Source organism: Nylanderia fulva, unplaced genomic scaffold (genome assembly GCF_048542155.1).
Source record: "Nylanderia fulva isolate GAGA-0341 unplaced genomic scaffold, ASM4854215v1 Scaffold22, whole genome shotgun sequence".
Lineage (NCBI taxonomy): Eukaryota > Metazoa > Arthropoda > Insecta > Hymenoptera > Formicidae > Nylanderia > Nylanderia fulva.
Genome location: NW_028190285.1, coordinates 2,271,203 through 2,284,431, shown reverse-complemented (window position 1 = coordinate 2,284,431; position 13,229 = coordinate 2,271,203). Strand labels below are relative to the sequence as shown.

Below are 13,229 nucleotides of genomic sequence, written 5' to 3'. Positions count from 1 at the left end.
TATATCGATTAAAATTATGATAATATATCGATTAGATATTTTGAAATTAATATTTATATTTATATTATTTCGAGAAATTATTATTATAATTATTATTATTGTTATTATTATTATTCGAAAATCAGTCGATAATTATCGATATTTTTAATTCCAAAATGAGGACGCTATTATTTTTATCGGAGTTTGTTGTTTGCTGAGGGATCCTCTTAAATTGATATTGACAGATTAGATTGACAGGTCAAATTCCGAATTATATTGAAGCAAGCCTTCAAGAAAATTAAGGGATCAACTTTTTTAGAAAAGGATGAATTCTCTATCACAAGGATTCACTGATTGGTTGATGCTGTTCTAGCATCACAGTCAAAAACATTAACTTGGAGCACAATTAATTTCTGGCCAGGAACGTGTAAACAAAGGACCTGAAAGTTTTTTTTTCACGAATTTGATGCTTTATTAAAGTCAGATTCAAATTCGTATTTAACGCGTATATATGAAAAAAAAACATCTGTCATCAGCTGTCATCTCATAACAAAGAGGGAGAAGGAAAAGAATCGTCCAGCTCCGTTTTTTCTTTCCAAAGAGGTATTCTTGTCCGTTAAAGTGGCGACACTGTCGCGAATGACAGCACTGCGAAGAACGGCGTCTTGCATCTGGCTTGGAACAGACTAAACAGACTGTGACGCATCAACAGTTATCAACAAACATTATCGCGCGTTTTCTTCTACGTACGTGCTTATCTCGTCTCCACAAAACTTCATCCTCGAGTACATTTGACGACGCGTCACTTGAACGCAACGACTGCAAAAATACCGCGCAGAAAAAAAGCTGTCCTTTCTCTGTGAGTAAATTTGCACGAAGGACGCAACGCCATGTGTTCCGCTGAGCCTGACATTATTGACAATGTCAATAATGGCGTGGAAAACGACGGCGACGTCGGCGACGCTTTCGGAACATTAATCAGCAGGTTTGAGAACTTGTGAACGCTCACGCGATATATTATATATATTTTTTCATTATAATGTAAATTATAAGATATAATTAGCTCGCATATTGTCACTATAATTTCGTGCAATGTTTTTCCATGAACATTTACAGTAATAAAATGATCAGTATCGATATTGCAGCAATGAAAAATGTATATTGTTAAGGTAGAAATTATTACTACGATCATTGAGAGGATACGGTATAATTCAGCTAATATAACTGATATAAAACAATTATCAATATGTCGGAGATATTCTTGGAGTCATAACTACGATGACCATTTATTCTCTATTTTAGTTACAGAATAGTTCTTTATTTCAAGAAGCTGTCTTTTATTCATTTTTTTAAAACTTAATTTTGTCCTTTATTTTTAAAATGTTGTCTATTATATGACAATGTTGACCCTTATTTTTTATTTAGCGTTTTAATGTCTAATGTTGGAGTATTCACATTAAAATTTGTTTGAAAATAATGGAACTTCTTATCTCAAACATATTTAAGAAACTAAGAACTTTTGTTTCAACATAGTCGAATCAGTTTTAAACTACCAGAATGCATAAACTTTTATAGTCACAATTTTTTTGCTCATTGATCTCCACTTTGGTTGTAAACTGATTTGGAAACATGTTGAAAGCTGTAAAATTTTCAAGTTTGTCCTCTTTTCTCTTAGAAAATATGGTCACTGTTATCATGATGCAATTGAATAAACTAAGAATGCATTCCATTTAGCACTATGTGCTTTGAAATATTTTAAAGCATGATTTTAATTATATTATTCAATGCTTTAAAATACATCAATAGCATAAATTGTATGAAAAATTTTTATAAAAACTTGTAAAGACTTAGAAAATTATTAGAAATCTACAGTAGTTGTTCAAGATTACTTAGCATGTAATATAAACATGGAATTATACAAATATATTAGTGTATTCAATTTTTAAGTAAAATAATTTATAAAAATTTATTAGAGATGTTAAAAAATGTTAATAATATCACAAATTTATTTTGAGAGTATAGAAATTTTTGTCTTATTAAAATAACGAATTTAAGAATATATATAAAAATCACAAAATATACATAAAATTTCATTGAAATTGGTCAGATAACATTATAATAATTTTATATATTTATCAATAAAATGCAATATACTATAAAATTTAGGCTTGAATCATTATGGAGATGTAGAATATAATTGCACATAAAATATATAGTTTGTATCTCTAATCCAAAATAAGTCTCTAATCGAAAATATTTGACAGTACATCATAATTATTTTTGCAGGAATACTATATCTTCTGGTGCAGCATCACTATTAACATCACCAACTGAACGTTATGCTACACATTATAAGATGAATCATTCTAAACGTGGTATTGCTTTAATCTTTAATCATGAATTTTTCAATATCTCACATCTCAAAGCTCGCTCTGGTACAAATGTAGACTGCGATAACCTTATTAATACATTAAAAAATCTTGGATTTGAAGTACATGATCTCCATAACTCTACTCATGGAGACATAGTGAAACAGTTACAAAAGGGTAAGTCATATTTATTTATATGTGTTTATACTATTTTATTTTAAAAATTCTTATGTTTTTTAAAGAGTATATTTATTGAAAATTCAGAAAATATATATTTCATAGAAACACAATATAAAAAAGATATTCTATTAAAATATATTTTATAAAATAATCATAAATTATTGTTTTTACAGTTGCAGACATGGATCATTCTGAACATGATTGCTTGGTAATAGCCGTCTTAAGCCACGGCGAACTTGGTTTGCTCTATGCTCAAGATACTGCATATAAAGCAGATTCTCTCTGGTACAACTTCACTGCCGATAAATGCCCGACTCTCGCCGGAAAACCTAAACTATTCTTCATTCAAGCATGCCAGGGTGACAAATTAGATCCAGGCATTACTCTTAAGGAACGAACAGAAACAGATGGATTACCAACTGCAACATATCGTATTCCTTCTCAAGCTGACTTTCTGATTGCTTATTCAACAATACCAGGTATTATACATTATCTGATAAATTTGATATTGTTATCTGTAGATTACTATAGATAGATTATTATAAAAAACTATTCATACATTTATTCATTAACTTCCTCTCTATATCATATAGTCTAACTATATTTCTATCATATAGACTAAATATATCAAGTTTGAAACCTTTAATTTATAATCATTAATTGCCAATCTGACATACTTCATGATTCAAAAGTGATTTTCAAAATTAACAGGTTACTATTCCTGGAGAAACACTAGCCGCGGATCATGGTTCATGCAAGCCTTGTGCTTGGAATTACGTGAAAATGGTACTCGTTATGATTTATTAACTTTGTTGACATTTGTATGTCAACGTGTTGCCATAGATTTTGAATCAAACACGCCTGATAATATAACCATGCATCAGCAAAAACAAATTCCGTGTATCACTTCTATGCTGACACGCTTGGTAAAATTTACATCTCCAATGAATGGAGTTGTATAGTCAGTTAAAGGGGTATAAAAAATTTATGTGCTTGTATATGTACTTTATATTTGTGCCAGTGATAAATTTTTTATACAAATTTTTTTTTAATTACATTTTTGTATTACTTTGTGTTTTTTTTAGTTGTATTATGTTCCTTCTTTTTTTAACAGATAAATACAATACTGCCACATCCATGATAAAACTTTTTTACATTTTTTGTATTGAGAAAAACATGCTATATTGTGATAAAAATAACTGGTTTTTAAAAAGTCTGTATTGCATTTATTATAAACAGTAGTATATATATAATTAAACATATATATTATAAATTGCACACACATATACATATATATATATATAGATATAAAATATAAGAGTATATTTTAACCTTTATATATGAATATTTTATATATATATATATACATATATACATATAATGGTACTCTTTACATTTATTAACTTTGTTTATATTCATATACCAGTATGTTGCCATAGACTTCGAGTCAAATATGCCTGACAATATGACTGCATCAACAAATTCTATGCATTTGTATGCTAACACATAAGATTTACATTTCTAAATAACAAAGTTGTATAAATCAGTCGTCTCAGTGTATGCATATATATATATATATATATATATACACATCAGAAAAAACTTTAAATTCTTTTACTTCTAACAGTATCATTACATATAATTAAGATATATAATAAGTACAAATAAAAGATTTATCAATTACATTATAATCTATATAATGTACACAACTATTCTTAATCATATTTTTCGTCAGTAATTTTTAGAAATATATTTATAAAATTTATAGTAGATATTTCATACATTCTATTGCACAGTAGCATTGATGTTATATGTATATAAATATAAATAGAATATTTTGTAATTATATAATATACGATCATGAATTATATTACATATATATATGGTATAACAATTTTATTTTTTTTATATATACATATATATATTTTTTATTAAGCTTTGTAAAATAATCTCTGCAATAAGTAATAGCTTGACACTGACAAAACAATGTTCAATATTCAACTTCACAATGCACAACTATATTTGCCTGAGATAAATCAGTTGTAATTTACTACTAATTACAACGAATATTCAAATGTTACAAAAATGTTAAGATAAGTTGCATTGTGATTAGACTAATTAACATGTATTATCTTGCTTGCAAACATCGAAATTGCTAGCAGGTATATACAGTGTTGTGTCGCTAGTTTAATGAATATAATAGATAAGAACTTAAAAAAAGGATCAATTATTATAGCAAAAATTGCTGCATTCGCAGGAGAAACGGTAACAAAATTTGCGAAACGTGATACAAAGTCTTTCATAGTAAGAATAATCGAATTTGTATGCCTTATACACTCGCAATTGTTTGATAACTATGATTGAGCTATATTTAAAACTAAAATATGTATGCGTGAGTATAATATGCATAACATATATTTAGACATTTTATATATATATATATATATATATATATATATATATATAAATGTACAATATATATATATATATTACATATAATTTTTTATATATAATATATATATAAATTTTACATATATAATTTTTAAGAATCGCATTCTCATTGTTCCTTATTATACAATAAGATGTTTACAATTTAGCACGTGTTAAAAAGCATGTTGCAATATAAACATCTTATTTAAATAAAGTTATAAAGTAATTGCTCAAAAATATAAGATGTACAAGATGTTGGGCAAAATGAAATTGTGCAATGTCTCACACATTGTATATTGTGATAAATGTGTGCTAAGAATACACCCATTGCTATATGAATGCCACATGAACTCATTTTGAGATTGCAATTTTCGAAACAATGTTACCGGAGTATTAAAGCAATTTTCAGCATCTTTATTATCTTTAGCAGATTTTGTAATGTGTGCTTTGTATCGTATATATATATACATATATATATATATATTTGTAATATCTTTCTCTACACAAACATGTATACAAATTTCTAGAATAAACAGATAAAACACAAAATTAATTACAATTGTAATTATAATATATAAAATCATTCAACAAAGATTCTCTTTTTATGATTTTCTCTTTTTTATTTGGCGTAATACCACAATTATATTTACTAAAGTGAAATTATTTCTTTGCTTGTTTAATCACAGAAGGTAATATTCTTATTAGAATTCATCAATCATACAAAATTATAACTAAATTGAACTTTATATCATTGTTAAACGATTGTTCTTTTGTTGAACACTTCACACATACAACATACACACCCCATGAAATGTAATTTAATGCCTTTTTTTAGATAAAAATTATATTTTATTGATATCTTTTATATGTTGTATAATATATACATTATATATTATTATATTTTACACATATAAGCTCATAAAAAATTATATTTTAATACATATGTATGTTATTAATTATTATTACACATTAATGTTGCACAACTTTTATATTCTCCACATTCAAAAATAATAAATTAACAGTATAAAGTGTTTTATACAAAAGATATTATATAATTAATCGATGCTATAAAATAGCAATGTTGAAAATATTTATCTAAAAGCTATATATGCTTTTTACAATAATTCTTACATTTTTATGGATATAATTTTATATTATGATGTAATGTATGAATGTACATGTGTATCTGGTCCCTTTTGAACTTAATATAAAATCTACAGATGCTGTCATTGAGGCACTTGTCCAGGAATATTAATTATTTTATTTGATAATCGTTGCGATCTCTCTGGTGCTGTATATGGACGGACTAGATTTGATTGACTAGTATAACTTTGCCTATTATAATCAGTATTTAAATTTAAGGGATCTAATATTGTAGTCATAGTTTGTGTGCTTTTCTCTCCAGCGAGAGTTTCCACACTAGGTGTAAAATTTCGCGAGAGATTTTCACATTCTATAGTCGATTGTTCATCTGGAAGAGGGGCAGTCTTATTTCTTCGTATAAAAGCTTTTAGAATGCTTCTCCTTTCATTACTCTTTGTACCTAGAATATCATTTGACATAAGTCTCAAAATTGATTGTGTTGATGAGTGTTATATATGTACATATATCTTTCTTATTTTGTTAATATAGTACATACCATTGCACGATTCTGTTATCAGACATTCATCCTGAAATTTTAGAAAAATGGAGCATTAATAATAAATAAAGAAAAAGTTTATATATTGGAATACATTGATATATAAGATGAAGAATATAGATAAAATTAGATAATGAATAATTAATAGAAAATTTGTACCTTTGATGCCAAGAGATCTCTAATGGGTTTAAATGGATTTGAGTGTATAGAAATTTTTGATGGTGTATTTGATGCAACAGACTGGGATTTCCGAACACGTTGACAACTTTGTGGCTGTTTGATTCTGTTATTCAGAGCAGTATAATTCTTTATTATGGTATCCAACAGCCATCTAGATAAAATAAATTCTGAGTATCAATATAGAGAAGTACATGTTATTAAACTTTTATTTTGTATGTATGTTTAAATTTTGTTTACAGCGATGACAAACTTACTTATATCCATTTCTTATGCCCATAGTATTACTCTTTGATTGTTCCTTATCATAAACACAGGAACACGTTTCTACTCTTGTTGGACATTTCATAGCATTGGCTGCCTGTTCCACATTCAAATTTTCAACCAGATCTAACTCATCGATAGCTCCATTCAGATCCTGTTTGTTTGCAAGTCTACACATACATTATAAAAATTTGGATAAAATTACATGAATCAACAATATCATCACACATCTTTACCAATATTATTCATATAAAAGCACACATATGACCTAAGCTGCTTTTTCCTAAGCTATAGGTGGTACATATCAAAAATAAATGTGTGAAACAAATATGCATAAAGGTGAAAGTGTACGGACATAAATTCAGATCCCTTACAATAATAATGGTTTCGTTGAAATATGCTCGTGTGTTATTAATTCGTTAAACACGACTTTATTTTCTGCAAGACGGGAAATATCACTAGCATCCACCACATATATAAGACCATGTATCTAAAAGATGTCAAATAAGAGTACACAGATATGAATAGTGTATTAAAATTTCTTTTACCATGGACTAGATATAGTAATTGATCAATTACTAATAATTTCATTACGATACTCATATATGATTCCAATGTCATGTGTTTAGAAAATGTGCGCATGTTGCTTACATCATTGTAATATTTAGGCCACAATGCTCTAATCTGAGAACTGCCACCGAGGTCATATATCTTCACTGAATATGAGTTATGTTTTAAAGACACTGTCCGGAATCCCATTGTAGGCAGTACATTCCTATCTGGATCTGAGAAAAATATACATACATAAAAGATGACTGTATATAGTAATAAATTTGCTCCTATTTTTTTAAATTTTATTTTCAAAAAATTTACCTCCACTAATGTGATTCAGTACCAAGGACTTTCCAGCATTATCTAACCCAACAATAAGCAGGATAATCGTCCTGAAATTAGGAAAAAAAGAATATAAATAAGAAAATATCAGCGTCTGCTGCACAATACGCATGTGTCATAAATAATATACTTTTCCGTGCCGCGGTTCCTTTTCAGCTTCCTTAATACGCTCCTGATGCAGTTACCCATCGTTAAAGGGAAAATTAATTGCGTTTCGACAAACTCCTGTCATTTATCGCATCGTACATATATGTTGACACACATAATATAGCTATAATTCTACGTACTATATATAAATACACGTACGCACCATTGCATACTGAACTGTACATATACATACATACATATACACACATATATATATATATATATATATAAACGAGAGAGAGAGAGATAGCAATATCGAGTATCTTTGTCTTTTTCAGTACAATCCTCTTAAAAAGTTTTTTATCACTCTTATTTCTTATAGATAGAGAATAATAGAGAATAAAGAAAGGATTTTATTGTAAAAATGTAAGTTATTGATGAGACATCCTACATATTCCACATATGTATCAAGGTGCCTTTTCATAAGCCGCTGAAACCGATTGTTTGAAAATGATCACGTAACAACTTTTATTGTAAACAGCGATAATTTTTGTACGTAAAAAAAGATAGCAGCGTGACAGAATTGAAAGTTGAGCGTTTAAGCAGTAAATGCTTTGTAATTGATTAAAAAATTGTTGATACTGGATTACGAGCGACAAATCTGTCGCTTCAAACGCTTGTTTTAGTGGCACGTGAAATTGCCCTTTCATCCTTATTCGGAATAATCTTGTAGTTCAAGTTCTTGACCTTGAAAAGTCAGGTGAAAGGTGAAAGATTCTCACGGTCTTCCAATTTTTGTTAGTTTAATCGCTTAAAAAGATTCACAAGTCCTTATCGGTAAGAAAAGACCAGAATTGGTCTGCTAAGGCCACTAAAACACGAAGAAGAAGAAGGAATAATCTTGTGTCATATTCTGTTTTGCATGCACGTCTTCTCAGTGTATGTTCGAACGTGCTTTCCATATAAAACAAGTGAAATTAAGAAGTAGACAGCAACGTTTGTTTAACGTGAATACATATGCAAAGTATGCACTTCAAAATCTGTCACAATTTTTTTTTTTTTTTTTTTTTTTTTTTTTTTTCAGCTGTTTTATAAATCTTTATAAATACTCAAAAAGCGAAATTTATATTAAAACATAAAATCCTTAATATGTCGTTTTTATATTTCAAAATTAGTTGAAAAATATAATTTTATGTTACATCTATTTTCTTACAATTAGACTTATTATTACATTGATTTTTAATCATTAAAAGCATTATTCATGTTGTCTGAAAGTATCGCACAAAAGTCACTTTACAACAAAATGAATGTCCCTAAACTATTATATGGATATAAATAATTACTTAATACTGATAAGACAACTTTTGTGAAATTAATTTTATATATGTGCGCAAGTCACATGACATTTATTAGAATCGTTAATTGTTTCAGCATAAAGTTATTTAATATATACAAGTGACTTGTATAATTAATTACGATGGAACAATATTTAAAATCTATTAAAGTTGGATTTATTGGAGGTGGAAATATGGCTAGTGCTATAGGTGCTGGTTTAATTCACAAAGGTAATTCCACTACCTTCTAAATCTTTGTAAAAATAAATAAAAACTTATGATGACAAATTTATAAAAATAATGATACATATATATGCTTCTATATATATATTATTCTTCTGCTATATATATATTATGCTTCTATATATATAGGTATATTGAATCCAGATAATGTTTGGGTTTCTGGCCGTACAGACAGAATGCATGGGTTTTGGAAGGATTTAGGTACCCACCCAACATTGGACAATGATGATGTTGTAATCAATTGCGATATCATATTTTTGACAGTGAAGCCACTAATGTTAGATGATGCAGTTACCACTATAGGAAGAAAAGTGACTCATAAGAACAAGCTATTTATTTCAGTGCTTGCTGGAGTGTCTCTTGAAACCTTACATACTGTAAGCAACATTTTATATAAGTATAATATTGTATAATATGATTTCAATCTACACAACAATTAGTAAACAATTTTTTTTTAGAAACTCTCAGCTGTTACACTTTCACCAAGAATAATTAGATCTATGCCAAATACACCTATGATGGTTGGAGAGGGAGTTACAGGTATGTCAAAAAAAGGTGCAATATATATACATTAATTTGTGTTAATACAAACGTAATTTTTAGTTTATTGCAGCAATAACGCCGAACCGAAAGATATGGAACTAGTAGATACATTATTTTCCTATATTGGTATGAGCCAAAGTGTTCCAGAAAGTCTTATAAATGCCATTGGTGGTCTATCAGGTTGCGGTCCAGCATTTGTAAGTTATTGTAATATTAGAACTGCAACTGAAGAGACTTATGGAAACATTTGTGTACAGCTTTTAATTTATACTTATCAGGCATATCTCATCATAGAAGCATTGGCAGATGGAGGTGTGAGGATGGGTGTGCCAAGGCCACTAGCGACTAAATTCGCAGCTCAAGTGCTAGTAGGTGCTGGAAAAATGGTAATCGAGACTGGGCGACATCCTGGTCAGTTGAAAGACGAAGTCTGTTCTCCTGCAGGTACTTCCATCGCTGGTGTTCATGCTATGGAAGCAGGAGGTGTCAGGTACTTTATATATAATTTCATTTATTCAATCATGTAACTTTGAAATAATTTTGATTTAATTAATTGTAGGGGATCTATGATGAATGCTGTTGAAGCTGCTGTAAATAGATCAAATGAATTAACTTCTCTATCAAGTCTTAAAAAATAGTACCTTTAATAATTAATATTTTAGAATATTTTTTTAGAGCGTATAAATTTCCGAAAAGCTAGTTATATAATATTATTTCATATCTTTTAATCAAGTCACTTTTTTATACTTAAATATTTGAAGAAAATATTTTATCTAACACAGCTTTTTCAAAGTGAACTATAGTATAATGTTATGTATGTCACAATTTTTAAAGTTTTGTTTTTAAATATTAATTTTATATATATTTTCAAGAAGATTAATCATCAATTTATTAAAAAAGATATATATATATATATATACACACAACATGTACTATTAATTACTTAAAAGTTACAAGCTAGTAGTAAATTTATCTTAAAAGATATTTATATAGTAATCTATATTAAGCTAGATACTTATAACAGTAGAAAAGAAATAAATAATAGTTATCTACACATACAAACTTATATTACCTTGCTTTATTATATAAATATAAAAACTTAATTTTTTGCATATTCTACACAACGTGAAGGATCTGTAGGATAATATTCTTGACATTTAGTCATCAATCTCTTGAGTGCTTGAATGTACTTCCTTTGAGTCTCATCATTCATGACATGAGCAACATTCTTTGAAAAAATCTTTTCTCTACCAGTACGTGCATGGATACCAACCATAGTTACACCAATAGGCCATGGAGAATTTCCTATAGCCATTTGCAAATAGGCATCACTAGCCTGAAATAAAAATAATTGATACTTATATATTATAAAATAATTACATAAGAAAATTATTTGCTTATTATATTTGTATAAATAACAGATGCGTTATGTAACAATATACAGATGACAAACATACCAATATATAATTACGTTGTAGTAAGTGTTTAACAATTTCTGTTAAACTGTCAGTTATATCCTCTGGAAGAGATTTATTTTTTAACTTTCTTAAAAGTGGCTTCAAATATTCCCTTGTTTGAGCATATGTCGCACTATTCATTTTTCCCTTTGTGCCCATTTTTTCAGCTGCTGATCTGCTGTTTAACTGATTGCCCCACATTTGAACTAGATATTGAACAAATAAAGTAATAACACTCATGTCAAATTCCTTGTCTCCCTTATTTAGTTTAGTTGACATTTTTTGTATATCTTCATAAGTAACACCCTCGTCAGGCACATTCACATCTCCTTTTCCATCAAGATTTTGGGATTTGGAAGATGTCAAGATCTCATTGAGATACGCTTGGTCTACTTGTTCCATTGCCTCTTGAAAATCATTTCTGAAGCCCTGTTAATGAATTATCACAATGAAAATCTATTCTTTGATAAGACTTTAGTTAATAAAAATATGTATATTAAAAAAAACAAATGTACTTTACCTTATTCACTTCTGGCTCCAGAATTTCACATTTCCTCAATCTTTTGAATGCTTCTATCTCAGATTCACTAAATAATAATATAGGCTCTCCTCGTTCACGTAATCGTCTAATTACTTCTTGTCTAGATAGCAAATGTTCAGAGCTACTGTCTGTTATAGATTCTTCTGACTGTTGATTGTTATTTGACGGAGCAGCTTCATTATTCCCTTTGTCAATTTCATGTACTTCCTGTTGCTTCGATATTAATTGGCTCCTTTTGAAATATTTTTTATTATTCTCCTGCAAGAAATGAAGAAATGCCTTGGTATAAATATTGACACACGTTCACATAATTGCATAAAATTGCACAAAATGTAACAAATTACATACCAGGACTTTACTGTCTTCCAATTCCTTACGTTTTTGCATTATCACTGCTTTTAGAATGTCCATCTTGCTATGACAATTATATGGATAAATATTCAAGTAGAATAATTATGCAAATAGATATATTTTTATTCCAGCAATTTAATTTTTCTCTTCTAAGAAAAAATTGTTATTAACACATATTACTTGTGTTTTTATGTAGTATAATTTAATCAAATTAATTCAATGTGAATTTCCTCAATTTTCCTTAAATTGTATTCAAATTTTATTTATTTTAATCAAATACTTGATATTATTACTTCAGTTTATCTAATTTTTTGGAAAAAAAAAGTTATTCAAGCACAAACAGTAAACATTGAATTCTTCTTCTTTGGCCATAGATGATATAATGATATGTAAGCAAAATCAATAGAAAAAACTGTGGAGACCTCTCATTGGAGTAGAATTGAATGACAGATAACCAAAATTACTGTGCAATCAGTCGCGCATGATTTTTTCTTTAATTCATAAATATGTATATATTATTATTAAAATATTTTTACACACACATGTAGATGACACATTGTGAGACACAATTCTTTATAAGAAAACGATTTTTCGAAAACATTTTCAGAGAGAGAGAGAGAGAGAGAGAGAGAGAGAGAGAGAGAGAGAGAGAGAGAGAGAGAGAGATACATACCTCTGTCTCGTTTCGCCGTACTGCGCAGACTGGCATGCGCAGTTGTTCCCCCACTCCGTGTCACGTGA

General features: G+C 28.5%; 4 protein-coding genes across 7 annotated transcripts; 2 read left to right on the top strand and 2 right to left on the bottom strand.

Moving 5' to 3' along the window:
* The first annotated feature begins 418 nt into the window (after positions 1–418).
* LOC114932717 (caspase-1) lies at positions 419–5,511 on the top strand. Its single transcript, XM_029305047.2, has 4 exons — positions 419–964; positions 2,266–2,525; positions 2,702–3,007; positions 3,240–5,511. Exons 1-4 carry the CDS (start codon positions 870–872, stop codon positions 3,488–3,490), a joined length of 912 nt encoding a protein of 303 aa, XP_029160880.1. The 5' UTR covers positions 419–869; the 3' UTR covers positions 3,491–5,511.
* A 345-nt stretch (positions 5,512–5,856) lies between these two features.
* Positions 5,857–8,285, bottom strand: LOC114932715 (ADP-ribosylation factor-like protein 13B). The gene is made up of 8 exons (XM_029305041.2): positions 8,063–8,285; positions 7,912–7,982; positions 7,690–7,823; positions 7,413–7,528; positions 7,032–7,208; positions 6,757–6,928; positions 6,598–6,628; positions 5,857–6,501 (listed from the first exon to the last, which is right to left on the bottom strand). Exons 1-8 carry the CDS (start codon positions 8,119–8,121, stop codon positions 6,185–6,187), a joined length of 1,077 nt encoding a protein of 358 aa, XP_029160874.2. The 5' UTR covers positions 8,122–8,285; the 3' UTR covers positions 5,857–6,184.
* Positions 8,286–8,359: 74 nt separating this feature from the next.
* P5cr (Pyrroline 5-carboyxlate reductase) lies at positions 8,360–11,363 on the top strand. Of its 4 annotated transcripts, none has more exons than XM_085482860.1 (7): positions 8,360–8,445; positions 9,451–9,584; positions 9,726–9,973; positions 10,055–10,136; positions 10,200–10,336; positions 10,418–10,629; positions 10,699–11,363. In XM_085482860.1, the coding sequence occupies exons 2-7, from the start codon at positions 9,497–9,499 to the stop codon at positions 10,775–10,777; spliced, it is 846 nt and encodes a 281-aa protein (XP_085338986.1). In that variant the 5' UTR covers positions 8,360–8,445; positions 9,451–9,496; the 3' UTR covers positions 10,778–11,363. The 4 variants fall into 4 exon arrangements, with proteins under 4 accessions (XP_085338986.1, XP_085338987.1, XP_085338985.1 ...); XM_085482861.1 differs by lacking the exon at positions 8,360–8,445 and adding an exon at positions 8,454–8,786; XM_085482859.1 differs by lacking the exon at positions 8,360–8,445 and adding an exon at positions 8,454–8,856.
* On the bottom strand, positions 11,203–13,058 carry Prp18 (pre-mRNA processing factor 18). The gene is made up of 4 exons (XM_029305039.2): positions 12,486–13,058; positions 12,117–12,395; positions 11,597–12,025; positions 11,203–11,475 (listed from the first exon to the last, which is right to left on the bottom strand). The coding sequence occupies exons 1-4, from the start codon at positions 12,546–12,548 to the stop codon at positions 11,239–11,241; spliced, it is 1,008 nt and encodes a 335-aa protein (XP_029160872.2). The 5' UTR covers positions 12,549–13,058; the 3' UTR covers positions 11,203–11,238.
* Between the last annotated feature and the right edge of the window lie 171 nt (positions 13,059–13,229).